This window comes from Xiphias gladius, chromosome 3 (genome assembly GCF_016859285.1).
Source record: "Xiphias gladius isolate SHS-SW01 ecotype Sanya breed wild chromosome 3, ASM1685928v1, whole genome shotgun sequence".
NCBI classification, from domain to species: Eukaryota; Metazoa; Chordata; class Actinopteri; order Istiophoriformes; family Xiphiidae; genus Xiphias; species Xiphias gladius.
Genome location: NC_053402.1, coordinates 25,143,323 through 25,167,882, shown reverse-complemented (window position 1 = coordinate 25,167,882; position 24,560 = coordinate 25,143,323). Strand labels below are relative to the sequence as shown.

At 41.3% G+C, this 24,560-nt stretch overlaps 1 protein-coding gene across 3 annotated transcripts; it reads left to right on the top strand.

Moving 5' to 3' along the window:
* On the top strand, positions 1-23,177 carry LOC120788318 (MBT domain-containing protein 1-like). 3 transcript variants are annotated; one of them, XR_005707217.1, is made up of 19 exons: positions 1-111; positions 3,252-3,519; positions 3,833-3,966; positions 4,320-4,431; positions 5,855-5,934; positions 6,684-6,801; positions 7,384-7,518; positions 7,870-7,958; positions 9,107-9,205; positions 9,449-9,584; positions 10,139-10,194; positions 10,589-10,693; positions 11,129-11,276; positions 11,446-11,528; positions 11,668-11,905; positions 13,291-13,362; positions 13,796-13,984; positions 15,763-17,657; positions 20,789-23,177. XR_005707217.1 is itself a non-coding variant. In XM_040124025.1 (18 exons), exons 1-18 carry the CDS (start codon positions 91-93, stop codon positions 15,870-15,872), a joined length of 2,193 nt encoding a protein of 730 aa, XP_039979959.1. In that variant the 5' UTR covers positions 1-90; the 3' UTR covers positions 15,873-18,584. The 3 variants fall into 3 exon arrangements, 2 of the variants coding, with proteins under 2 accessions (XP_039979959.1, XP_039979960.1); XM_040124025.1 differs by lacking the exon at positions 20,789-23,177 and having other exon boundaries at positions 15,763-18,584; XM_040124026.1 differs by lacking the exons at positions 1-111; positions 20,789-23,177 and adding an exon at positions 3,679-3,734 and having other exon boundaries at positions 3,493-3,519; positions 15,763-18,584.
* The last annotated feature ends 1,383 nt before the right edge of the window (positions 23,178-24,560 follow it).

Genomic DNA, 24,560 nt, shown 5'->3' with positions numbered 1-24,560 from the left:
ATTTTGTTGATATGTCTGCCGCTGGTTTTTAATGATTATTTCTGCGGGTTTTAGTGTTTCAGAGAGACTGTCCTCCCGTGGTGTGGCCTGATGGAAAACCCCAGAGACCTGGTGAGTTCGGAGGCATGTCTGCCCGGCGGGGGCCTGCATATCCCTTCTTTGTTGTGGTTGGGATAGCGGTTCACAGTGGCGTTAAAAGCTGCTTCAAAGCGACCGCTGACAGAAAATCCAGACAAAACTTCATTTAGAAATCTGATACTTTTACTGACTCTTGCTATTCCATAAAATTGTTTACCGAAGTGAAATAGCATTTACATTGTTTATTCAAGGGTTCATGATACGTTTTTATTCGGCATATACATACTACCCAAAGTAACTCTTAAATCAGTAAAAACTTAGACAATTACGATTGCTTCGCCTGTTGTTCACACAGTCTTGTTCCAAACCCCCCCTGAAAAATCCTGCGATATTAGGTTTCTACGCTTGTTGACAAAGGCACATTGGTCAGTGACCAGCTTTTTAAATTGTGTACCAAATCGGACGAGACGCCCTTTTATTCGGCATTGATGTACTCCACCAAGCAGCTTTTCATTCAGTGAAAATTCACTTTTGTTATCGCTTCACCGCTTTCCCGCTACATTTATCATCTACATTCACCGCAGGAGAAAGTGGAGAGCGGAGACTAGCAAGGTGGACCTGTCATGAAAAATGCGATTTCATTAACAGACTGTGTCGCTAGGTGCATTTAAAATTCGCCGAATCTAGCGGTGGCTTTAGCTGACGCACATACCCTCTCGAGTTGTGTTAATTGTCCTACATGTCGTTGTCTACAATCAAAGAAAACTTAAAATTGGCTGATTTCTGGAGGTAATTTGGTGTCTAGTGTTCTAGCGCTGGCACAATCGCCTGCTGTGGCCACCGAGTCTCTCTCTCCGTGTTGTTAGTCAGCCTCTCTCTCTCACCGCACTGCAGTGGTGCTGGCAGCAGGTTCCACAGCTCCAAACTCACTCATGTCAAACACTGAATGCAACAGCTGTCAGGTTAGCAAGGTGTGTGTGTGTGTGTGTGTGTGTGTAAAATATATATGTATATGTGTATATATGTGTAATATATATATATATATATATATATATATATATATATATATATATATATATACACACACATATATATACATATATATATATGTATATATATATATACATATATATGTGTAATATATATGTATATATATATATATGTAGATGTGTATGTGTGTGTATATATGTATATGTGTGTATATATATGTGCATATGTATGTATATGTGTATATGTATATGTGTATATGTATGTATATGTGTGTGTGTGTGTGTGTGTGTGTGTGTGTGTGTGTATGTATATGTATGTGTGTACGTGTATATATGTTTGTGTATGTGTATGTTGGTTTTCCTCAGGATACAGTTGGATTTGTTGAAAAATAAACTACATATTTATTAGATCAATAGTTACTCTGACCCACTGTGGCATTACTGCCGGGAGCTTGACATCTTTCAGATTCTATACCAGTCATCTGAACTGACCAGTCAGGATGTTACGTGTTTATTCTTCATTATTTTATATATTTTATATTCATTATTTATATTTAAGGGAGATTAAAGATAATAATCCAGAAAATGTCTCACAAAGGACTCGGATGTTTCATCACCCCGATGAACAAAAGCTCCTCATTGTGTGAGGCAGTGCTGGGGAGAGATGAGGACAGACACACCCGGGGGACTCAGCGAACCTGCACTAATTCATCCACCTGGAGGGATCTTTGTTGGGAGAATCTGGTTTGGTTCGTTATGACCCCTGAGCGGAAACCCAGCTTAACTAGGACCCAGTGCTCCTGCTTGGAGGGAGTGTGGGTCGGCACTGGTGGACCCTGACCACATGTTTTGGTTTAGTCCAAAGATTCAGCCTTTTAATATTTGATATCAAAAATCCTTGGCGTAAATATTGACGTGTCCTTTTTCTGCTTCTACTCCACCAGATTTCAGAGGGAAATATTGTGCTCTATATTACACTACATTTATGTAACTACAGCTGTAGTTAAAGTCTCAGTCTGGAAGATTTCAGTCCTTGTTGGTTTAGGGACACCTGAAGTTACTGGTGGTTCAATACTACAGGTCCCAAAATTCTGGTGGCAGCAAAACAAACTATTGTGCTTTTAATAAATTGGCCTTTTTCTTTCATTCTGTGAGTCTGTGAACAGCAGGACACAGTGACAGGAGCTGGTTACCTGGCTGAGGAGTCGGAGGTGCAGCCTGTCGCCTGCAGCACTTCAACAGTTCACTGGGCCTGCTCCTCCTCCTTCCATTACTCCCTGACTCCCTAAAGTGAATATCTTTGGGCTTTGAATTAAAAATGCAGGGCTGCAACTAACATTTTTTTTCATTATTGATTAATCTGACGGTTATTTTCTTTATTAATCATTTGGTCCATAAAGTATCAGAAAATGGTTAAAAAAAAAGGCCCGTTACAGTTTCCAAAGCCCAAGATGAACAACGTCCAAAGCCCAAACATCTTCAGATTGTTATCACTGGGGACAAAGAAAACCTGCTGATGATCACATTTGAAAAGAAATGACTCAAACAATTAACAGATTATAGCTGCTGATTAATGGGATGATTGCTTCATTTAAAAAAAAAAAAAAAAGCATCGCTGGTTGCAGCTCAATTTTAGTGTAGGGCTGCAAAATGGCTTAAAAAATGTCTGTTTTTTCCTGATCAACAGTGTAAAACCAGAGAAGCTGCAAATCCTCACAAATTATAACCCTGAACCAGGGAATGTTTGGTATTTTTGCTTGAGAAATAATTTGAACGCCATCAGAATAGTTCCCGATTGATCGTCTGTCAATTGACTGATCATTTCGGCTCTAATTTAGTTTGTAGTTGACGGCTTAACAACGGCCATGCTTGTTATATATCTGGTGTTTGCTGTGTGAAACAGCAGCTCAGCACTTTCCCCCTGATGTTTCATGTTTTAGTCAATAAAAGTCTATTTATTTTTTCTGATCATGCGATACAGTGGTGTTTCCTGCAGCGGGTCACCTCCACTAACCTCTACTTAAAACTGTGACGCTTTTATGAGGCGACACATTAACCTGCAGGGATGAAATGGCTGTTGTTACGAGCCTGTCATCAACAAACTGTACTGATCTTGAGACGAGATGCATCAGAATCAGTGATAACACCCCCCCCACCGTCTCATCGTACCTCCTCCGTCCTCAGGTGGAGCGTCTGTCCAGGAAGCGCCGGGACTCCTTTGGGATGTTGGACGGCTTGGAGGAGGACCGGAGCAGCTGCAGCACCGAGTCCAGCGGAGGTAGCGGAGCCTCCAGCCCCGAGGACAGCGAGGACGAAGACTTAGGAGGAGGAGGAGGAGGAGGAGGAGGGGTGACTCAACTCACCCCCACCTCCTCCTCCTCCTCCTCCTCCCTGACACTCATCAAGACCAATGGACAGGTGTACACCTATCCTGACGGGAAGGCAGGCATGGGTCAGTATGAGACGAGCGATGACATTTGTAACTTATTGAAAAAGTGTCTATAATATAACTTAAAACCAATAAAAATGTCTATTCTGCCTTCTTTTCAAATTTATCAAACTCAAAAACAGCACATCCGAATATTCCAGGGTTTTTGTTGAACTATTTCAGGAAAAATTTTGCTCAGATGAAAATTAGATCCCGCAGCTGACACAAAATGTTTGCACGTGAGTTTTTTAAATCTTCACCTTTTCAGCCTCTGATACCGAAGGAAATGTCAGGACCGTTGAGAGTCTGTAACACAGCGACTCTGTGTTTTTCTCAGCGACGTGTGAGATGTGTGGTATGGTGGGAGTCAGAGATGCCTTCTACAGTAAAACCAAACGTTTCTGCAGCGTCTCCTGCTCCAGAAGTTACTCCTCCAACTCCAAGAAGGCCAGCATCCTCGCCAGGCTGCAGGTACAAACACAAGCAAACCAAGCGTGTGCCATGTGCTCTTGGTATAAACCATGGATTCGTTAAACCGGGTTTGAAGAACAGGTCCCAGATCAGTCAGAATCACAGTAGGCGAGTGTTATTCACTGCGTAGATGCCGAATGACCATCAGCCATTTCTACTACCTGCAACCATTTAAAAAAATGTTTTAATTATTTGGAACTAATGTTGATCTGATTGGATTCAGAACATTTGTCCGTTTAAAACAGGTTTGTGGTTCAGAGTCCGTGTGCAGCTGTTTCTCTTTTCACTGGTGTTGTTTTCCAAAAGCCTCGACCCTATATGATGTGCATTAAATCACGCTCCTTCTGTTAAAGGGGAAGCCTCCCACTAAAAAGGCCAAGGTTCTTCAGAAACAGCCTCTGATGACCAAACTAGCTGCCTACGCTCAGCATCAAGCCAACCAGCAGAGTGGTGTCAAAAAGAGCGGTGAGTGCTGGGGACGGGTTAACTTCCTCTGTCGGGTCAGATTCTGGTGCTTGGCTCCAGACTGCGTTGAAAACAGCTGAACTTGTACAAATCTGGATTCAAGCAAACGTTTCTCAAGAACCAAATGAACTCCTCCTGGCTACTGTTTGTCACGTGGCTTCAGCTGCTTTCCAGCGCTGCCACTATCATCAAAAAAAAACCAAAACAAAAAAACACTTTGACTCAGTTCTGCAGTTTTCCACATCTTTACACACTTGCCATGTCAGGTATGAGCTCAGTGGATAAATGAAAATGTCCGCCCTCGGCATAGGTGGACTGACTGACCGAGTCCTCGCAGGCTTCGGTTGTACGGACCGTGACGCGTTCACCATCCTCACTCCCATGTTGGGTTGACAGGGGATAAAATGGGCCACGAGATGGGACTTCAAATGTTACTTGTTTGCGTGAAGAAAAATGATACGTTTCTGACCCTGTGACCCATCTCAGAGTGTTTTTATGAACTAGTCTTAACAGTATCCACACTCGAAATTTTGCATGCTTCACAGAGTGTAACAGAGATGGTGGTTAAAGGACAAATGAGAGGATAAAGGCTGATAAGCCCAGTGGTACATTCCCTTCACTTTGATTATCTGAGGCTGAGTCTGATGATATTGTTGTTTTTCTGACAAACCCTGATGTATCTGGCTCCTCTGAGCCTCAGAGCTCCATTGTTTCCAGAAACTATCAAAACACATCAGTGAGTCACACTGTTGCTCTGGGTGACATGCTCCTCCACCACCATGAAAGCACACACACTGTAGTTTAGTTAGACTCAGTCACACACACACCCCGTCCTGCTGCCACAAATACTCACTACAGCACCAAATGTGGATTAATCCGCCGCTGAAAATAGTCCCCGACAAATCCACGGTTTCTTCCTATTTGTTTTTAGGAAATTACTGAGCCTTTTTTTAAAAACATGAAACTATTTATATTAGTGAGGAGCTTTTAGAGATTTACGTCTCCAGTGGGAACCAATGGGCTCGGAGCTGAGAGCCACAGACGGAGGAGGGAAGGTGCTGAGGGACGGACTGACGCGCTGCTGGTTTGAGTCCAAACATGGGGTTTATTGATTGTAAGAGACGTGGAAAAACACGAGACTCATAACTAAACACCTTCAATATCACTTCCACATCCCCCCTCAGCTGATGATAGTAAGATTGTAGCTAATCTGATTTAAAAAAAAACTTTTGCCCATGTGGATGAAAACCAGTTTTTACCTGTCAAACTCTGCAGATAATGACAAACTAGTTCAAATGATCAGAACCATGTGACATTTGGATTCAGCCTGTGAAAGTTTGTTGACTTCCTGGCAGCAACATAAAGCCCAGTCCCTTCCCCAACAGTCACCTGTCCGTGTGTGTTTGTTGTGTGTCTGCTGCAGTTCTTGTGGAGGTGTTTGACTGGGGTCGTTATCTCGGAGATGGAGATGTGACGGGAGCGCCGGTCAACTGCTTCAAACATGTGGGTGAAACACGCGTTAACACACACACACACACAATTTATAACTGCATGCACCCAGATCAACAGATACACACGATAAACAGAGAAAACCCCCACTGCTAATCACCAAACTAAAAAGTTAAAAAACTTTGTGCTTTTCAACTCATTAATAATAACTATGAATGTCCAAAAATCTGTTTGACTCCAGTAATCTCAGAACAGATCTGGTTGTTTGATTTAAATGTAATTTTACACACACACACACACACACACACACACACACACACACACACACACAGGCGCAAGTTCGTCTGTTCGTGTCTGCACCCACAGGCTCTTTTTTTAATGTTTTCACCACATTCGGTTCATTTCAATCCAACTTTATTTATAACTGCATGGACGCTGTGTGCAGCAGCTCGCCACCCAGATCAACAGATACACGCACGATAAACAGAGAAAACCCCCCACTGCTAATCACCAAACTAAAAAAGTTCGAAGGCTATAAGCTTAAAAAAACTTTGTGCTTTTCAACTCATTAATAATAACTATGAATGTCCAAAACAACGATAAGACGATACACAAGATAATGAGAATCTGTTTGACTCCAGTAATCTCAGAACAGATCTGGTGTCTGTCATTTAAGGGCAAATGCGTCTTTTCAGGCCAGAGATTATGAAATGACGTCTGTGAGTTTGGTTATGGGCTCGTTTGGTTGTTGTGGTCGTCGGGGTTGTTTGATTTAAATGTAATTTTTCTTACTTGTCGTCGAGGTCCCGATGGGGAAGTCGTGGGCCGACATCGGTGAAGGCGTTCGGGTCGAGGTCCCGAACACTGACAGTGGTCTGCCGATGAAGGTTTACTGGATCGCTGGCATCATTAAACTGGCTGGTACACAGACACACACACACACACACACACACACACACACACACAACATGGAGTAAGGTGTTCTTACATTCCCTGGACCCACAACCAACCTCTTAAGGGAAAATGTGTGTTATATCACATCAAAAATCCATGGTTTTATTTTCCTGATAGACCCTGAAATCTTTTCTCAGGCTCATGATTTTTGAGGAGAGCAGTAACATGGAATCGAACAAAATTAACACGCGAAACAGCACAAACAGGACTTTTTACACGTGAAAAATAAACACGACACGATACATGGCTAGTGTGGTGGATATGTTGATAACATGACATATCCACCACGGAGCACTAACAGTACTAATCCATTTCGTCCCGTTATAAGCAAATGAATCTGTGCTCTCGGGTAATAATTCTCTCCATTACATAAATACTGTTTCACAGCTCAGTTCACTGGCTCTCAGTAGGTATTTCTTTCCTCGGTCGTCTTTTAGTCTGAGACTAAATAAAACGTTGTGTATAAACCCTGGAGAGACGAGAGACGTAAACCCAAATGAAACCCCCAGACCCAGCTGTGATGAGATGACTGTCTGTGTGTTTGTTCAGGTTTTAAAGCCCTTCTGCGGTACGAAGGTTTCGACAGCGACTCCGCCAGAGATTTCTGGTTGAACCTGTGCGTGCCGGACATCCACCCGGTCGGCTGGTGTGCTGCTGGAGGAAAACCTCTGGTCCCCCCTCAGAGTAAGAGGGGCAGGGTTTAACCTCTACCTAGCTGTCTGCTGGAGCTTCGCATGAGACACTTCACAGGGGGAATCAGTATAGCGGACTACTGTAAGAGCATCGGTTAGCTCAGGGAAAAACCTGCTGTTCAGATCTGTTAACATCGCACAGACCTGATCAGGAGAGTTTCTCCTCCAACAGTAAAACCTAAATCGGTCTGACCAGCAGCCTAAAGCCTTGCTGGCATCTACTAAATCACTGGTCCCCCCCACGTGGTCACAAGATGATTAAAAAGAGAAGAAAGAAAAATGCTGCAGACATGTAAGTGTCTCTTGTGATTGGCTGATGGCGTCCGTCTGTTTGTTTCTTCAGCCATCCTGCACAGGTTCACCAACTGGAAGAACTTCCTGATTAAAAGACTGACGGGATCCAAAACACTGCCGCCGGATTTCACCTCCAAGGTCACACACACACACACACACACACACACACACACACACACACACACACACACACACACACACACACACACCCTCTCAGACATAATCAGGTCTTTAGCTACTAACCTGAACCTTTAACTCAATTCCTAATCTTAGGGGGTTGTCCGACTTTGTTTGAAATGTTTATATGGACGTAAAAGCCGTCCCTCATGGAGAGGGGCGAGACGTGATGTGGTTTGAATATGGAGATAATGTCTCACATGTTCCGACTGTCTCTCCTGGAAGACACTCACGGTGTTGACCTCAGTTGTTCGGAGCTGAGACAGAAGTCGAAACCTTGGCTCCTTTCCCTCCTCCGAACAGCTGACCATTCACTGGGTGAAGTGGCTCTGAATGTCGGATTATCAGTTTCAGAAAGGTACAGAAATGGTCGGACACAGACGCCCCCCCCCCGATATCTGAGAGGTGAGGTGGGAGTTTTTTTCCTGAAGCTATTTGGCCGTCTGACAAGCACTCGTGATGGAGTCCGCTGGTGCCGTAACCTTGAACAGAGACTGAACACATTTAAACAGACCTCAGGTGAAGTGAGGAATGTCGACACTGTTCAAACATGTCCTCGCTTTCCCATATTGTCTTTATGATGAACAGTGGCACTGTTACCCTCACTGACCTTTGTCTTCTTTTCTTGCTGTGAAAAGTTATTACATTTTTTCTCAGTTTGAATCTAATTACCTGGATGGCAGTGTGGGTTTTTCTCAACGTGTTCCGTGTCCCCGCTGAACACATTTTTGAATGAGGATCTAATATATCAGACTTGCGACGGTCGTCCGTAGGGTTGGGGTCTGACAGCCGGTTCCATTGTGGGTCCAGATTCCAGTCGGCAAAATACCCGGACTCTGACACTGACCTTTTATCTCTCCTCGTTATCTTCTATCATCAAAGACCGATGCAGAAAACCTGCAGGTCACATCAGCAGTTAAAATACGTGTGTCGATGTAAGGGAGTACGTACAAATAAACAGTCAGTGTTTCATTCAAGTGGTGCTGCCCTCCAACGTATACCTGTCCCACTCTCAGGAGCGCTGACGATTTTTTCTTTTTCTTTTTTACAGGACACTTACTTTACAAAAAGCTGCTGACTTTCTAAAAAAGTCTCTCCTCCTCCTTCAGGTGCAGGAGAGTATGCAGTTTCCCTTTAAGAAGCAAATGAGGGTGGAGGTGGTGGATAAGACTCACCTGTGTCGGACTCGGGTTGCTCTGGTCGAACAGGTGGGACTCGGTCTGACTATATGAAGAGTTCCAGGTGGACTCACACCCGTGGCTGTTTTTCTTGAGTCTGAAACTTCATTTGAAAAGTGGTTTAATTCTGTTTTTTGGGCATCGGTCATTCGAGTTTACGCACGGGCACAGAAATCACGCAGACTTCAACAACCACGGCTGAAGGGCTGCTCTGCTCATTTTCTGGAAGAGTTTAAATGGCATCATCATTTTTTGTGTGTTGTATGTGCGCAGGTGATCGGCGGTCGTCTCCGCCTGGTGTACGAGGAGTGCGATGACGGGACGGATGACTTCTGGTGTCACATGTACAGTCCCCTGATCCACAGCATCGGCTGGTCTCGATCCATCGGACACCGCTTCAAACGATCCGGTGAGTCCGCTGATCAGTGGTCTCCACCAGCTCCTGAGGGAAATCTCCGAGACAGAACCAGACAGGAAACCAAAACTAGGGGCTAAAACAGGCCAAACGGCTCCACAGAGCTGTAGAGGCTGAAAGTAGTCTCCGCTGTTAATATAAGAATAAAAGCAGATTAGTGCAGCACAAATTAAGAGGTTTGATTAAGGCACTTTTGTCTAAAAACCTAGTTTCATGCAAAAACGTATACCATCCCTTTTTAATTTTTTTTTAATGTTTTGTTTTCCTTTAGTTTAACTCATCAGTTCTCTTTTCATTTCAATCAGTGTTCCTCTCTTATCGTGCTGGTTTTATTTTGCCGTGTTTTCACCATGAGGTTGAGTCTCACTGATGCAGGATCCTGCGGAGACGTCACAAGACTTCATTTAGAAAACATGTCGTTTAAACCAGCTGCAGGTTACTGAGCAGACGCTCAGTGTCGGCCTGCAGTCTGATGTCAGAAAGTGATTTCCGCTTCTGCTGGTGTGAACTGTGCCGACTCAGCACTGCGTCTGTGTGTCTGTTTCCAGATGTGTCGAAGAAGCTGGACGGTCAGGTGGACGCTCCTGGACAGCTGTTTGCCAAGGTGAGAACAACGGCAACACCTGATATCCTGTCTGTTCTCCTGTCAGTGAATCTGGAACTCATTTTACCTTCGCTTCACATCCTTTTATTCTTCTTTGGAACGAAGGAAAAAGAAAAATCAATTAAGAGAGAAAATTGACAGCAGCGATGTTGTGTGTGGAGAAATGTATTTCCCCGAACAAACTTGGACAAATACGTATAAACATAAGTAAGAGTAAGAATTTCATTCAAGATGCCTGTTTCTGTGGGACTTTACAAATGAACTGGACTTTATATGTTTTTCCTCTAAGGAAGCTGCAGTTCTACTTGATCAGTCCCATCAGACCAAGACAATGAATGATGTAATTTAACACTCTAATTTAAATGCTGTTAACGTTTCCTGCGTATCTGTGCAGGTGAAGGAGGTGGATCAGAGTGGTCCCTGGTTTGAGGACGGGATGAAGCTGGAGGCCATCGACCCTCTGAATCTGTCTGCCATCTGTGTGGCCACAGTCAGGAAGGTGAGGACCCGCTGGGCCTCTACAGGCCAACGTGAACGGCCACTCTGTGTTCATCTCTAAGCCAATCACGTCGGAGCGAAACAACGGCTTTGATATGATTAGTTTCAGCAGCCTAAAACGCTCATGCTGGCCCTGTTGGGCATGTCTGCTGAGGATTTGCAGTTGGTTTTGGGGTCAGTCACCAGCCTGCCGTCACTAGCAACTACTTTTTGCTAATCAAATGTAATGCGCCTTTTTAAATAGTAAATACTCTGCTAAACTGAAAAATTGTGCTGAAACATAAAAGCCTTATATCCCTCCTTTAGTTAATCATGCCAACAGCCCCAGGAAATGTTGCGTGCTGTCATTTTTTCCATCATGTCAACGCTGCAGTTGGAAAAACCTCGGAACTCCGTGGTGAAGAGAACTGACCGGCTCCCTCTCCTCCTCCTGCAGGTCCTGGCTGACGGGTATCTGATGATCGGCATCGATGGTTCGGAGGCGGCCGACGGTTCAGACTGGTTCTGTTATCACTCCACCTCTCCCTCCATCTTCCCCGCCGGCTTCTGCGAGATCAACAACATTGAGCTGACCCCCCCCAGAGGTACAGCTGCACCCTCCAGACGCACCGCGCTGCTGTGAACCATCTACAGAAGTCTGAAAATAAATGAAACGGATTTTAAAAAATCCTCTTAACCGGTTCTCGTACGGAGTCGTAGAAGCGACTCATATCACCCTTAACTCAACTCTTAATATCGTTTTCTGTCTCTCAGGTTACACAAATCTCCCCTTCAGGTGGTTTGAGTATCTGAAGGAAAGCAAGTCTGTGGCTGCCCCGGTCAACCTCTTCAACAAGGTGAGACCGAACAGGACGACTGAAACAATCAGATCCTTTAGTCGATTCAGAGAGAAGTAATGAACTAAGCAGCCGCTGTTTGGATAATCAGTTATTCGTTTAACGCTTTCTAATGAAAAATGGAAAATCCCCCCATCAGGACGTCCCCAACCACGGTTTCCGTCCCGGTATGAAGCTGGAGGCCGTGGACCTCATGGAGCCTCGGCTAGTGTGTGTTGCCACGGTGACCCGCATCGTCCACCGGTTGCTACGGATTCACTTCGACGGCTGGGAGGACGAGTACGACCAGTGGGTGGACTGCGAGTCACCCGACCTGTACCCGGTCGGGTGGTGTCAGCTGACTGGATACCAGCTGCAGCCTCCTGCCGTTAACGCAGGTAACACACTCTCACCCCTGAAGTACGACTCCCCTCAGAGCGTTAGGGAGAAGAACTCACAAGCTCTCATAAATCACAGCCTAAAACACTCAGGACGAAAAAGCAACAAACAGACGCTTAATAAATCAAAGCAGACTCACCTTTATGGCCTGATGGGGGAGGAACAGACGACAAAAAAACACCAATGCTCTCCAAAGCTTTGTCAGTGTTAAAGGAATAGTTCAACATTTGAGGAAGTACGCTCCTGACGACAGTCGCAGTAGATGAGAGGATCTATACCACTATTGAACTTGTCTGGTAAATATGAAGCTACAGCCAAGATGGCCTGATAGTGACCTCGGGTCTCAGCTAAGAAAAAGCGTTTTTGGATTAAATCGTAATCAACGTCCCTAACGTGTCCCTACAAGGCTGCCTGTTCTGCTTCGTTTGTGGGAAAGTTTCGTATCACAAAATGTCATAAGAGTGTAAAAAGAAGAATTTCGCAGGTCAGGTCAAACTGAGCCAATTTAGCAGAGTCAGCGGTCGTATACGAGGACATGTTGATATTCGTCTGTCCAGGGACGAGTCATCGGAGCAGAGCTGCACCGGGACAGGGTACATGAAGTCGGACGCTAAAAGCAAAGCGGTCCAGGACTAATATGAGAGGAGCTCCCTGAGACGGGCGGCGGGCGATGTTAGACTCTCGGGCGTCACAACAGAGGACGATCCCGGGGAGAGACCCTGAGGCGGCGAGACGAGGGAGACGGTTTAGCCGGCGACCGCCGAAATGTCCAAGCTGCTGGGACGAAATCTGCCAGTGAAAATGCTAGTATCTTAAAAAAAGGCCGTTGAGTAAATAAGCAGCCAAGACGATGAACAGTTGTTAGCGTAGCATTAAGTTTGTTACAGATAATTTTCGATGAAATCAATTTCAGTCTCGTATTTAACTTCAAATTGGTTCAGATTGAGCCGCTATAAGTGAGTTTTCCCCTGTGACCAGAGGTGGTCTGTCTGTACGGGACTCGCACCACAAGTCTGGACCCCTCCTGGGTTTTGTTCGTACCTAAGAGAAAATCCTGGGTACGAGAACAACCGGTGAATCCCAATGGTTTTGTTGATCTATCACCCATTTGGCAGGATGTTTTAGTGTCGATGCAGGAGGTGGAAATAGCACTTAACATTATTTACATAAATTTGTCTTTGACGCATATGAATGAATTATTTTAGTTGCTAAGTTTTGGATATTTCATTCAGCTGTTTTTTCTCGGAGTGGGAGTGAACTCGAGTTCAAGAGCATGGCAGAGATTAACCAAAGGAACAACAGCTGTAGTATACAGATTTACTCCAGCCAGTTGCTATTTAGCTTGATGGAACTGGGTTCAAAATAAATGGTTTGTGTGCTTCAGGTTCCAGAGAACTACAGTCAGCAGCGTCCAAACAGAGGAAGAAATCCCAACAGTACAAGGGCCAAAAGAAAAGTGAGTCTCTCTCTCTCTTTAAGTTTTGATAGTGACTTTTAAAATGACAAAGGAAAGAATATGAAATTCGTCAGTGCTTATTTTCCTCAAGAAAAACTCCCCGACAGTGTTTCTTAAGTGAGATTTTTAAAACCCCGGATCACTAACTGGTGTTTTCCTGGTAATTTGGTTAATCCAGGTCCCTTTTCACCACATTGTCTTGGATTTCAATGGTACTCTTGTTTCTTTACAGTTGTTGCTCTGGTATTACCATACAGCCCTACTTGACTTTTTTTTGTTTTGTTTTTTTTTGGTAGTGTAGATATGTATTTCTCTACACAGTTCTTCCACATTTTCTGTCAAATGCTCCCTTTGAAAACCTTATGAAGGAGTTGCCAATTTGCCATTGCACTCTCTAAAACACTGTTTGACCGACTTTACCTCCGTCTCTCAGAGAGGAAGTTGCCCATCGCTAAGCGACCTGTCAGCCTCTCCGGCGCCGTGGTAACAGGTGTCCCCAGGAACCTATCAGGAGACGAGAACGAGACTCCGCCAGATTACCCATCACCGCCTACTCCTGCCTCAGCAGCCCAACCCCTCTCTGCAGACCCAGAGAGCAGCCCTAATACCGAGACGGGGGCAGGTATTTATACACACACACACACGCTTATCTTTACATTGTTGTGAGGAACCCACGTTGACGTGATTCACTCCCTAGCCCCTAACCTTAACCACTAAAACTACACGCCTGACCTAAACCCGGTTCTAACCTGAACCTCCAGAGGATCCAAGTGGGCTTTACGGAAGAAACGGGTTATGTAACGCAACGTCAGACTATATCAATCCAAACGGTAACGTCTCATCCTTTATCTCCTTTGAGAATATGTTCACAATACCTTAAAGGTCGATATACTGCCCAGCCCTAAGTGGAACAGTAGGGACTGGGCTAAATGTCCTCACAATGCAGAGAGGTCCTCGCTACGACGGATTAAAACTGAAAAAGTGAAAAATCCCAAACACTTACGCATTTATTTCTTGTATAGAGAATTGACCACCCTGCAGTGTGACTACACAAGAAAAACAGATGCATAAACAGGCAGTTAAAATGTAGAACGTAGCATGTTAGCATGCTAATGTTAGTATTAGATTCCCTGGTATAAAAACAACAGTGCTAAGGTCTAAAACTAGATGCTTTACTAACCAAAACCTTTTTTTTTAAATTTATTTTTTAGGTTTACATTGAATGAATAACACATTACTGTGAAAGAAATTTAATTTTCATCTAATCAATGATTTTCTTATTACTTCATACATTTTCTGTTCTTTATAAATGAAATTCTATGTTAAGGTTCAGTTGTTTGAATCAGTTTTTATCATTTGCTTGTTGGATTTTGCTCAGTGTTTTATTTTTACCAAAAAAAGAAGAGCATGGCTGTTAAGGCAACAAATGTTAAGGTCTCTGCAAGTTTCACCAACTTTAAAAGACGTTTAAGAGCTTTTTAATACCACATAGAATGCAGTTTAGTACCTTTTTCACCATCATACCAGTTGAAGAAAACCAGAAAACCAGAAATAAGGCCTACAATTATTTAAGAAAGTACATGAATATATTGACAATATTGACAATCACGTCTAATTTTCACAGTACTTCCAAGCTATATAAAACTGTATAACTGTATAACTGTAAAAGCTGTACCATTCCTAGTGATATAATTAAGTACTATAATTAATCAATTAACGTGACCTGGACCCGTGGATGTATTACTCAGCAGGCCCGCAGGACCCCTCATGCTCAGGGGGGCCCCTGGGTCAGAGCATCTGTATGAAGTGACCGGTAATATTTTTATTTTATGCTTGGAAACCACAGAGCACAGTTAAAGACTACAAAGGGACACAGAACGACCACAAAGAGATGCAAGACAACGTGTCTGTAGTTGTGTTGTGTCTCTTTCAGTCTGGGTTTCCTATAATGAGGAGGGTGGGGGGCATTTATTGTCTCTGCCCAGGGACCTGTTGTCCATTATGAGTAGATGAGCTTCCTAGCAACTGTCTCCTGATGGTCAAATGTTAATTAACTAATATTACTGTCTGAGGAAGGCAAGAACAAATACTCAAGACCTTTGTACATGAAATTAAGACTTTTTAATACCTTCTAAGGCTTTTTTTGTAGCGAACTGAATTCAGTGACACCCTGTTTGTTTTACAATGTTTTTTCATTGCGTCACCAAATTCAGTTTTGAACTGTTTAGATTTTAATATGTGGTCGACTTATTAAAATTACTGCTCACCTGAAAATTTGCTGCAATGTGTTCGGAGACACGAGGACCTGTGGGGCTGGTGAGCGACCATGTTATCCCTGTGAAGAAAAGTCAGATCTCTGCAGCCCCCAGAGCACCCCTAACGTCCTCTTTGTTTCTGCAGGTTCACAGATTAAAGAGGAGAACGCTGAAGGGACAGAGTTATGTTCTGAAAGGACTGAAACAGAAACCAACGGATCCTCTGGAGATTTCCTCACAAACCAGGACCAGTAGTAGGCCTCATCCATCCCTCTCTGCCTATAACACTCCATCCATCCATTCTTCTCTTTTCTAGAATTATGAGTTTCAAGCCTCGTGAAATTATCTACTGTGATGAAATCAGATTTATTTTTTATTTTTTGGACACAGTTTAAACCTGCTACAACCTATGAAATTGTTGGCAATATTTTAGAGGGCAGTTCGTAAAAACCTTTAATGACTTCAGCTGACTGCCCTCCGCGCACTGCGGCGATACCACTTCTCTTTGGTCAAAAACCCATTGTTAGCCTGTGCGAGCACGTCATTGTCCAGTCCTGCTGACGGTTCTCCATCCGTCCATCCACAGTTTTAACTCCTCAGTGTTCTCTTCCCTCTTTCTCTTAGTGCCCGGGCAGACCAGAATTCATTCACACACATTCACGAAAATTCGAGTTTGCGTCGGAAGCTCGGCGATGCAGTCAGAGACGTAGCTACCATTTAGGACAATGAGCCCTTGGTGGCACTTTGGGGTTTTTAGCAACCGTGCGGGGGAATTTACATTCTACATTTTAAATCTTAATATTGGGTGAATGATATCCATATTGTTTAGAATAACTATATTTAAACTGACCACTTTCGGGTCACCAAAAGAGAAGGATTTAGCAGTTCCGCACAAGTAGGTAACTCCTAAAACTTAAATCAAAATGGATAACACTTTACTTAACCCTATTCAGCACTTACAATCAGTATATAAACACTAGTTAAATGTTTTACAGAGTATAATGTAGCTGTAATCAGATCCAAGTATTTATTAACGTCTATGTTAGCAACTCTAACGCCTCCTGTGGACACAGGTCAGTGGAGGCTGCTGGATGAACAGACAATGAACGACTTTTGAGAATACTATAGTTAGTAAGTCAACCGGTAACCTTAACCACCCACTTCATCAAATCATACCAGGGCTCTAGTTGGGAACATGCTAGTTCTACCCGAGGCAGAGTAGCCTACTAGCTAGCCGCCTTGCTAACTGCCAGTTAAAGCTAGCTAGCTCTACAGTCTAGAGGACTGACACCAGCCAAATCATTTTGTTGTATAAAATGATGATAAATATTGAAAAACAGCCATTATAAATTCTCATAGTCCAAGGTGACGTCTTCAGATGTCTTGCTTTTGTCCAACCAGCAGTCCAAAACCCAAAGATACACACTCACACTAACGTGTGACAAAGAAACAACAACCTAACATCTGAAAAGTTAGAAACAGAAAATATTTTACATTTGTTTGACATCTGTTTAATCTGTTTATTCAGAGCTAAAGGGCTGTAGCTAGGAGCATGCTAGCTCTAGCCAGCCACAATAGGCCACCAAGCTAGCCAGCTAATTATGATGCTAGCTCGTTAACAGTATAAAAAGTAAACACCGTCTATTCAAGAGATAATGTTTTTACAAAGATTATTTAGGAGCGACTCGCTGTATTTCTCTGGATTGATTTTGAGCTGTCATTAATGGTGGCCTGACTGACCCCTCACTCTTCATGTCCCCAACTCCCTCTTGTTATCTCTCTCTTTGGTTTTCCCGAGAACAAAAATACCCTTTCACAACTTTGATTAAATAGCCACGTGGGGGAAAGTGGTCCTACTGCTGCCTGGAGATTCACTACACACCCATAGACTCTTCTGAGAGAGCAAACTGGGCAATGAAGACCAGAATACAGAAACAAAAGAAGAAGAAAAAGAATGTAAAGGAGGACGGACGCAGTAGCGTTAACCTTTGGCTCCTCTAAGAAAAAAGGAATCCGCAGAAGAAAAAGGACAACACAATGGTAAAACTTTTGTATAATGATTTTTTCACCACCAAGATCTTTGTTGTTTGTACGTGTTCGTGGGGTGTGTTCGAGGCCCGAAATCTCTTGACATAATAATAATAATGATACTGGATGCTGTGTAATGTCATGTTGAGATTAGCAGTCATTGTATGTGTGTGTTAATGTGTGTGTGAATGCTGCCAACAAGGGCTCGTGGCAGTTATTGTTTTTGTTTTTCGAAACAGTGCCGAAAGTCTGCAGCGTTGCAGAACCATGTTGGGCACCGCTCCTGCAATCACAATTGATATTCAAATGAGATGATCAGTTACATACAGTATGGGGCTTCTGCGTGCTCAGCATCAGTATGGCTGAAGGTTGAAACCAGCTAAATGTGAGTGAAGTTTGGCTGAAGGTGTTACATCCAAATTTTTGCCTATGAAAACATCCTCTTCGTTAGAAAAAAATCATTTTTTTTTCCTCAAAAATCAATTTCATTATAGTAACGCGGCTATAGAAAATGCAATAAATCAATAAATGATTTTCAATACTGGTGCCAATTTGATAGAGAGTTTCAGGACCAATGCCAAAATGTTAAACATTTTATTATTTCATTTTTGATTCTCACCAAAGCTGAAAATAGCACAAAAGATTCACAAGGGCTCACTTTGCCCCTGCGATAAATCCACCGATTGTGTTGAATCCATTAAAATGAACTATTTTCACCACAACATTAAAATTAAAAGCTGGTGTGACCGAGCCTTCAAACTGTGTTTGATATAGACAAAGTTACACGACTTGCTTGTGTTTATACAACATTTGTTTGGCTGTTTTTGTTAAATAAAGAGTGGGTTTTATTTAAAAAAAACAAAAAAACAGAAAAAAAAACTGCTGAAACTCTGATTTAAAAAAAGAAATCTTTACTATTATTTTAAACGACACCCAGGCCTCTACTCAGCTTTTTTAAATGCTAAAATCAGACACAGATCATTAGTCTTTTTATTTTATTTTTTAACTGCAGCAGAAAATGAAAATGAACTTAGAAAATGTTTAAAGGTCACAGTTAAAAAAAATTAAAGCGATAACATCAGTCTTGAGGGGCAGCTGCCCAGTGACCAACAGAGGAGGGATATGTGGTCATACTGGGGCACTCCCAGTGATCACCAGTATAAACACCAGTGTTTTATACTGGGCAGCTTGGTGGTTAAATGTGTGGAGCAGTATGAATGTGAAGCCGGGTCGGACTTCCTTTGATACATAACAAAACCCTTCTTACAAGTTAATAGTAGTTCAGCAGCTAAAAGAGTTTTATGTACGTCTTCACTCAATAACTATTGATACCTCTCAAAAAAAGTGTTAAATAAGGATTAAAAGAATCTTTAGCATTTAAAAGCTGTCAAACAAAATGATATAACAAAGATTATTTCCACAACACAGACTGTAATAGTATATTTAATTAATCTTTTTTATTACAATTTTCTTTTATCACGTTATAAAAAACTGATGGTAAACATATAAAACTAAATATCATTTAACGAAAGAGATGTGTAGCAGAGTGATGGTATAGTCAAAGTTGATTTGATTAACCGTTTTTATTCAAAGCTCCGTACTTCGTAGCGTCAGTGAGCTGCAGGTTCACAATGACAAGAGGATGAACACGTGTCTCAAATTGATTGAATGCTAAAAAAAATATTTTGATTTAATAAATTGTTCATCACCCGTGACAGGGCACTGCATTCCACAAAAGTGTAATTACAACATAATTATGCTAACGTACTTAAGTTAGCACGTTAACACAACTATTGGACTCTAACATTTCAAGTGAAAAGATGAATTTTAAAAATTATTTTTAGTTTCTCAGTGTGGCTGAAGAAAGATTCTTTCTTATCTGCCATAAAGTAAACATGACACATTCAAAATATATTACATTTGCTGGTGCTGACAATAACAACGCAGTATAACTACATGGTGATTTTAACTTTTTCTTCCTGTGAAGTTCAGTATTTTGTCTATTTTGTTTTGTCTGCGCTTGTGTAAATCCGAATATGTCAAGAGTGTTTAAAGACAATAAGATGGCAGTAATGTAATTTCTAAATGCTGTGAGTGATGTTTTTAAAAAGTATTTGAATGTGAATATTCCCCTAGTTTGTGTGCATTTGATTCAAATCACAGCCCCAGTGTTTGTGTGTCTGTGGACACTCTGACTCGTTGTCGGTGGTTTGTAGTGATCTTAAGGTCCAAGGGCCAAGAGGGGCCTTGAAGGTCCCCTTAATTTTAGGTAATTCCTTTGCTAGGAAACAGTGCGGATACATAAGACTGAAGCAACTGCAGTTTAAGCGACAATCTAGTCTCCTTTTTAGTGTTAATTTTGTCAATGAAAACTATGACAACAAATATTTGTGGAGAAGCTGTTTTCCCTATTTAAAAAAAAAAAAAGCAAGACTAAAACCAAATTTAAAACTTACCTTTAACAATAACAGTCACGAAATTTATACAATTTCTGTCCATGAAGAAAAACTAAAGCAGAATGTGAAAGAAGGACAAGTGGACAAATGAACTTACTGTTTTATTGTAAAGTCTTTTTTGAATGAATCCTGCATCTGTGAAATCACATATTTTACCTCCTGATTAGTAAAACCGTAGCTGATGTAAAAGAGCATTCACTGAAGAATGCTAAAATGTCTTTTAGCTTTTTGTTGATTCAAACTGACAATAATCAAATGACTAAAATGTGACTAAACCTAATCTATAGTTATGAAAAAATACTAAAACTAAATCAAAATCGAAGTGCCAAAATTAACACTGCTAATTACTTTCTAATGTAAACTTGATCTGTTTTGATCTAATGTAATCTAATCTAATCTAGGGGGCCATTTTTGCAAGGAAAAGAGAAAAAGAAAAAATTAGATAGATATAGATAGATATCTAGATCAAATACTCACAGTAAGTCAAACATTTGACTAATTTCACATAATCGTACATGGTAAATACAATTTTTGACTTACTGTCTAATAATTTTGACTTGTTATTTAGTTTTTGTTTTGTTTTTTCATGTCTAAGTTTTTATTAATGTTGTTTTCTTTTGCTGATGGAAACGGGCTTCCAGGCTACTGACATTCTAATCTAATCTAATCTTGGTTTATGTTCTTTAGGAGACAAAGGCGTGATGGCAACGCACAAATCAAGTGTTACAGGGCTCTTAGTAAAAAAACAAAACAAAACAAAACATAAAGAACTTGAGGGTCTGTGTGTTTTAAACTCAACTGTGTGAGCATGCATCGGACTGAGCATCTTGCACACTAAACTACTTCCACACTTGTAGTCGCACAACTGTGTGTATGTTGTCTGTTCGTGTTTGTTGCCTTTTTGTACGTGAATCTCCTATAATGTCAAACTGTCTTATTCGTATTATGGTGCTATCTATAGATGATATATATATACACATTTGATAATGTTTCTATGGAATGATTTTGACAAACCGTCTTGTGACCCTGGTGAAGAAGTTGTTCTTGTATTTTGGAAGCAGCTGTTTGCAATAGATTTTGTATAAGGAGAAAATGAGTGATGTGTGTTTTGAAGGGGAAAACTGCTCAATTTAGAGGATCGACGTATGCTGTGACCCGAGTTGATGACTCGAGTCCTTAAATTCAGTGGTCTTCTCTGTCAGTTTGTGGTGTTTTGTGTGTATGTCAGCAATGGGAAGGAGGATTTTATGGGTTTTTTAGGATTTTTGTGGGTTTCAAAGTGACTTACTAAATGGCAGTGTTTTCTTAGACTGTGGGGTTTGGGACCCAAAGACAAAAAATAATGTTTTAATGATTCTAGAAGTCGCGACTGTCAGTGGTTGCTTTTTAGTTTTCTATACTTGTTAATCTTGTGACAGTTTTTTCGAGGTCACAACCGAAAACATATCTCTTCCCTGGTGTAGATTAAATTAGAAAGTTTTGTTCTGTATATTTATCAGACATAGTTTAATGGTGATCAGGACTTTGTGTTTTCATGGAGTCATTCCACTCAGTCTAGAGATAAAATACATCCCCAAAAGGGGACAGATAAAATTGACGTATTTAACCGTCATAGTCAAAAAAAAGTGGACAAAAGTGGATCCACATTTTTTCGATAATTAAATCAGTGTCAGGAGTTTAATACCTAGAGATCATTGGTCTGGAACCTGGTACAAAATTTTGCACCCAAACCAAGACTGGATCCAAGACAGGATCAGGTACAAAATTTTGGACATAATTAAGTCGAGGTTTAATTTCTTGAGATAAGAGAACAAATTTTGGGTCCACAATTGGGTCAGGTACAAATGTTTGGACCAATCTAGGACTTTGTCCAAGACTGGATCAGGTACAAAGGCAGGTCGGGTCCAGAGTTTGCAGTTAAGTCTGAGTCTTAAGCATATTGTCTTGAGATCATAGACTTTTGGAAAATTTTGGACCCGGCCCAGTCCTGGATCAGGCATAAAGTTTCAAAACTGGATTGGGTACAACGTTGGATCGGGTCAAGAGTTTATTATTTTGAGGTTAGAGGCCTTGGATTGGGTTCTAATTGTTGGATTCCATCCAAGGTGAGACGCATGGAAAAACTACCCAGTCCTCATGTGTAAAAATGTATTTTTAGACAAAAAGACCTGATGTGATAGGGACCTAAGGACATTCAGATAATATAAAAACACATCGGTGACATAATCTGGAGTTTTCCAGAATTGTCCAATGTCAACGTTTTTGTCTTGCACATTGACCAGAGACCTGCAGCAATAGATAAGGAGTGTACCAGACCTGATTAGACACAATATAATTCAGACCCTGGCGTCATTCGTGTCCTGAACTGTTCCGTTCCTAGGAGCCAAGAGGACCTGTGAATCTTCGAGTAACGAGCTCTAAACACATGATTTGTCATCTCAGGAAAACTTAAATCATGATCGCAGAAGAAAAAATTGAGATTACGAGGTAATTAACCGATCTGACAAAACTATTAGCAACCACGGCCACTCCCAACTTCTATAGAACTAATTTCAAGTTAGGCAAATGAGCCTTTGTCTTGTGTTTTCTTGCAGTCTATAAATGTAGACTTTTCAGTACTTCATAGTTACCCTGCAAAACATGCAAGACAGAGCCATCAGAAAACAAAAAACAGAAAAGAGAATTTTCATAAGTCTGCAGAGCCAAAGCAAGACTGTGAAAGATTTTTTAAAACACACCAATGGATAGAAATGTGAGATTTGATAAATCTGTTTGTGTCCCACACTGATGAGGTTAATGAAAACCTGTCGATACTGTTATTGTCCATGTTGTCCACATGTTCATGCTGTGAACATGAAGTTTACTGAGCTCTTATCAAAACATACAAATGTTTTAAAAATATATATAGATATAGATCTATATACTGGAAATGTATGACAAAAAAATGTAGTTACGTACTGATGTTAACTTTCATGAAGCTTTTTTTAATACATTGTGCAATTTTTGGCAGCATGATTGTGAAGAAATTATTACATTTAGGTGTAAAATAAACAACTCACTTTACATTTTTTATGCAATAAAAAGAAACTGAGAAAATAATTATTTTTTTGAAGTTATTTTGATTTTCAAATGGTTTGTTCTCCATCTGAACATGTCTTTTAAAAAAAATAATGTTTAGTCATTAATGATTTTGTTTCTGGAAAAACAAATGGGACATTGTTGGCACTAGTGTGAGAAATTTCTTTTAGTTAAAAAAATAATGGAACTAGTTAAAAAAAATATTCACATTAAATTACATTTCTTTGATATATTTTTTTTCCAGATTTCTTCTTTATATTTATATTGTTTATATTCTTCTAAATAGATAAGTAAATTACCTTTTTTCTCGCATTTCAATACTAAATATTGGAGAAAGTAATGTGTTGTGATGGTTTCGGAACATTTTGTGCTGATTTAGAGCCTTTTTCCTCCCGATAACAGTGGAAGCACTGAAAACCAGTGTCTGTCTTAATGAACCGTCAGCTTGAATCTCAAAAACGTTTGAAAATAGATGTATCCGTAAACATGAGGCTGGCTAGATGCCACAGAGAACAGCTGGATAATTAGAGAGGTAAGTGTTAATATCATCAGCAAAGAAACATCATCAAAAGTCAGCTGCAAGTATTAAAGGTGTAACCTGGATTCCTCTGTCGGTTTCTTTGCTGCCTCTGCTCCTCATGTTCAGGCCTGTAAAAGGATAGAAGCACCAGTTAATCAGCCGACAGTCTGGATCTGGATCTGAGTCTCCTGGACCTCTGGACTCCACCAGGAAGAACTGAGGTCAGCAGGGTCGCCTGATGTTTGGGATGATACGGTCAGCTGCTGATGAGGGTGGGATTCGGCTGATGGGTCTGTTTGAGCTCTTTTTTCCCATTGTCTCTCTGACATTGACTGATATTATCACTGCCAGAAACGTATTGATTTACTCCTCCACCTTTTAAAGCAGCTTCTAATACAGTGTGTCGATTAGATGCGATACGCACTCAGAGATCTGGCCTGTCAGCAGTAAAACTTTGTTGCCGATATCTCAAGCGAATCAGATTCTGCACTGGATTTACATCAACGTGGTAAAAGAGATCGACTCGGTTCCAGATTTCATTCCTGTCCTTGTTAATAACCCCGTTGCCCCAAATACTCACTAGAGCCAAATGCGTGTTCAACCGCCACTGAAAAACAAGTGCGTAACATTTGATTAAAAAACTACAGTGTCCGGCTGTTTTAGGAAATTACTGAGACTTTTCTAAGAAAAGAACGGGGTTTAAAATTTTGGATATACTTAAATCGGGGTCATGGGTTTAATGTCTTGAGATAAGAGGTCTCGAAAAAAAAAATTTTTTGTCCAAAATTGGACCAGTTTCAAATGTTTGTACCAATCAGCGACTGGATCGGTATAAATTCCAAGACGTTATCCAAGACTGTA

Excerpts from the sequence above, each read along its gene's own strand:
- LOC120788318 (XM_040124025.1), top strand. The coding sequence starts at position 91 with ATGGAAAACCCCAGAGACCTG. Across the intron at positions 11,277-11,445 it reads TGAGCTGACCCCCCCCAGAG|GTTACACAAATCTCCCCTTC; the intron begins GTACAGCTGCAC and ends TCTGTCTCTCAG. Across the intron at positions 11,529-11,667 it reads CGGTCAACCTCTTCAACAAG|GACGTCCCCAACCACGGTTT; the intron begins GTGAGACCGAAC and ends TCCCCCCATCAG.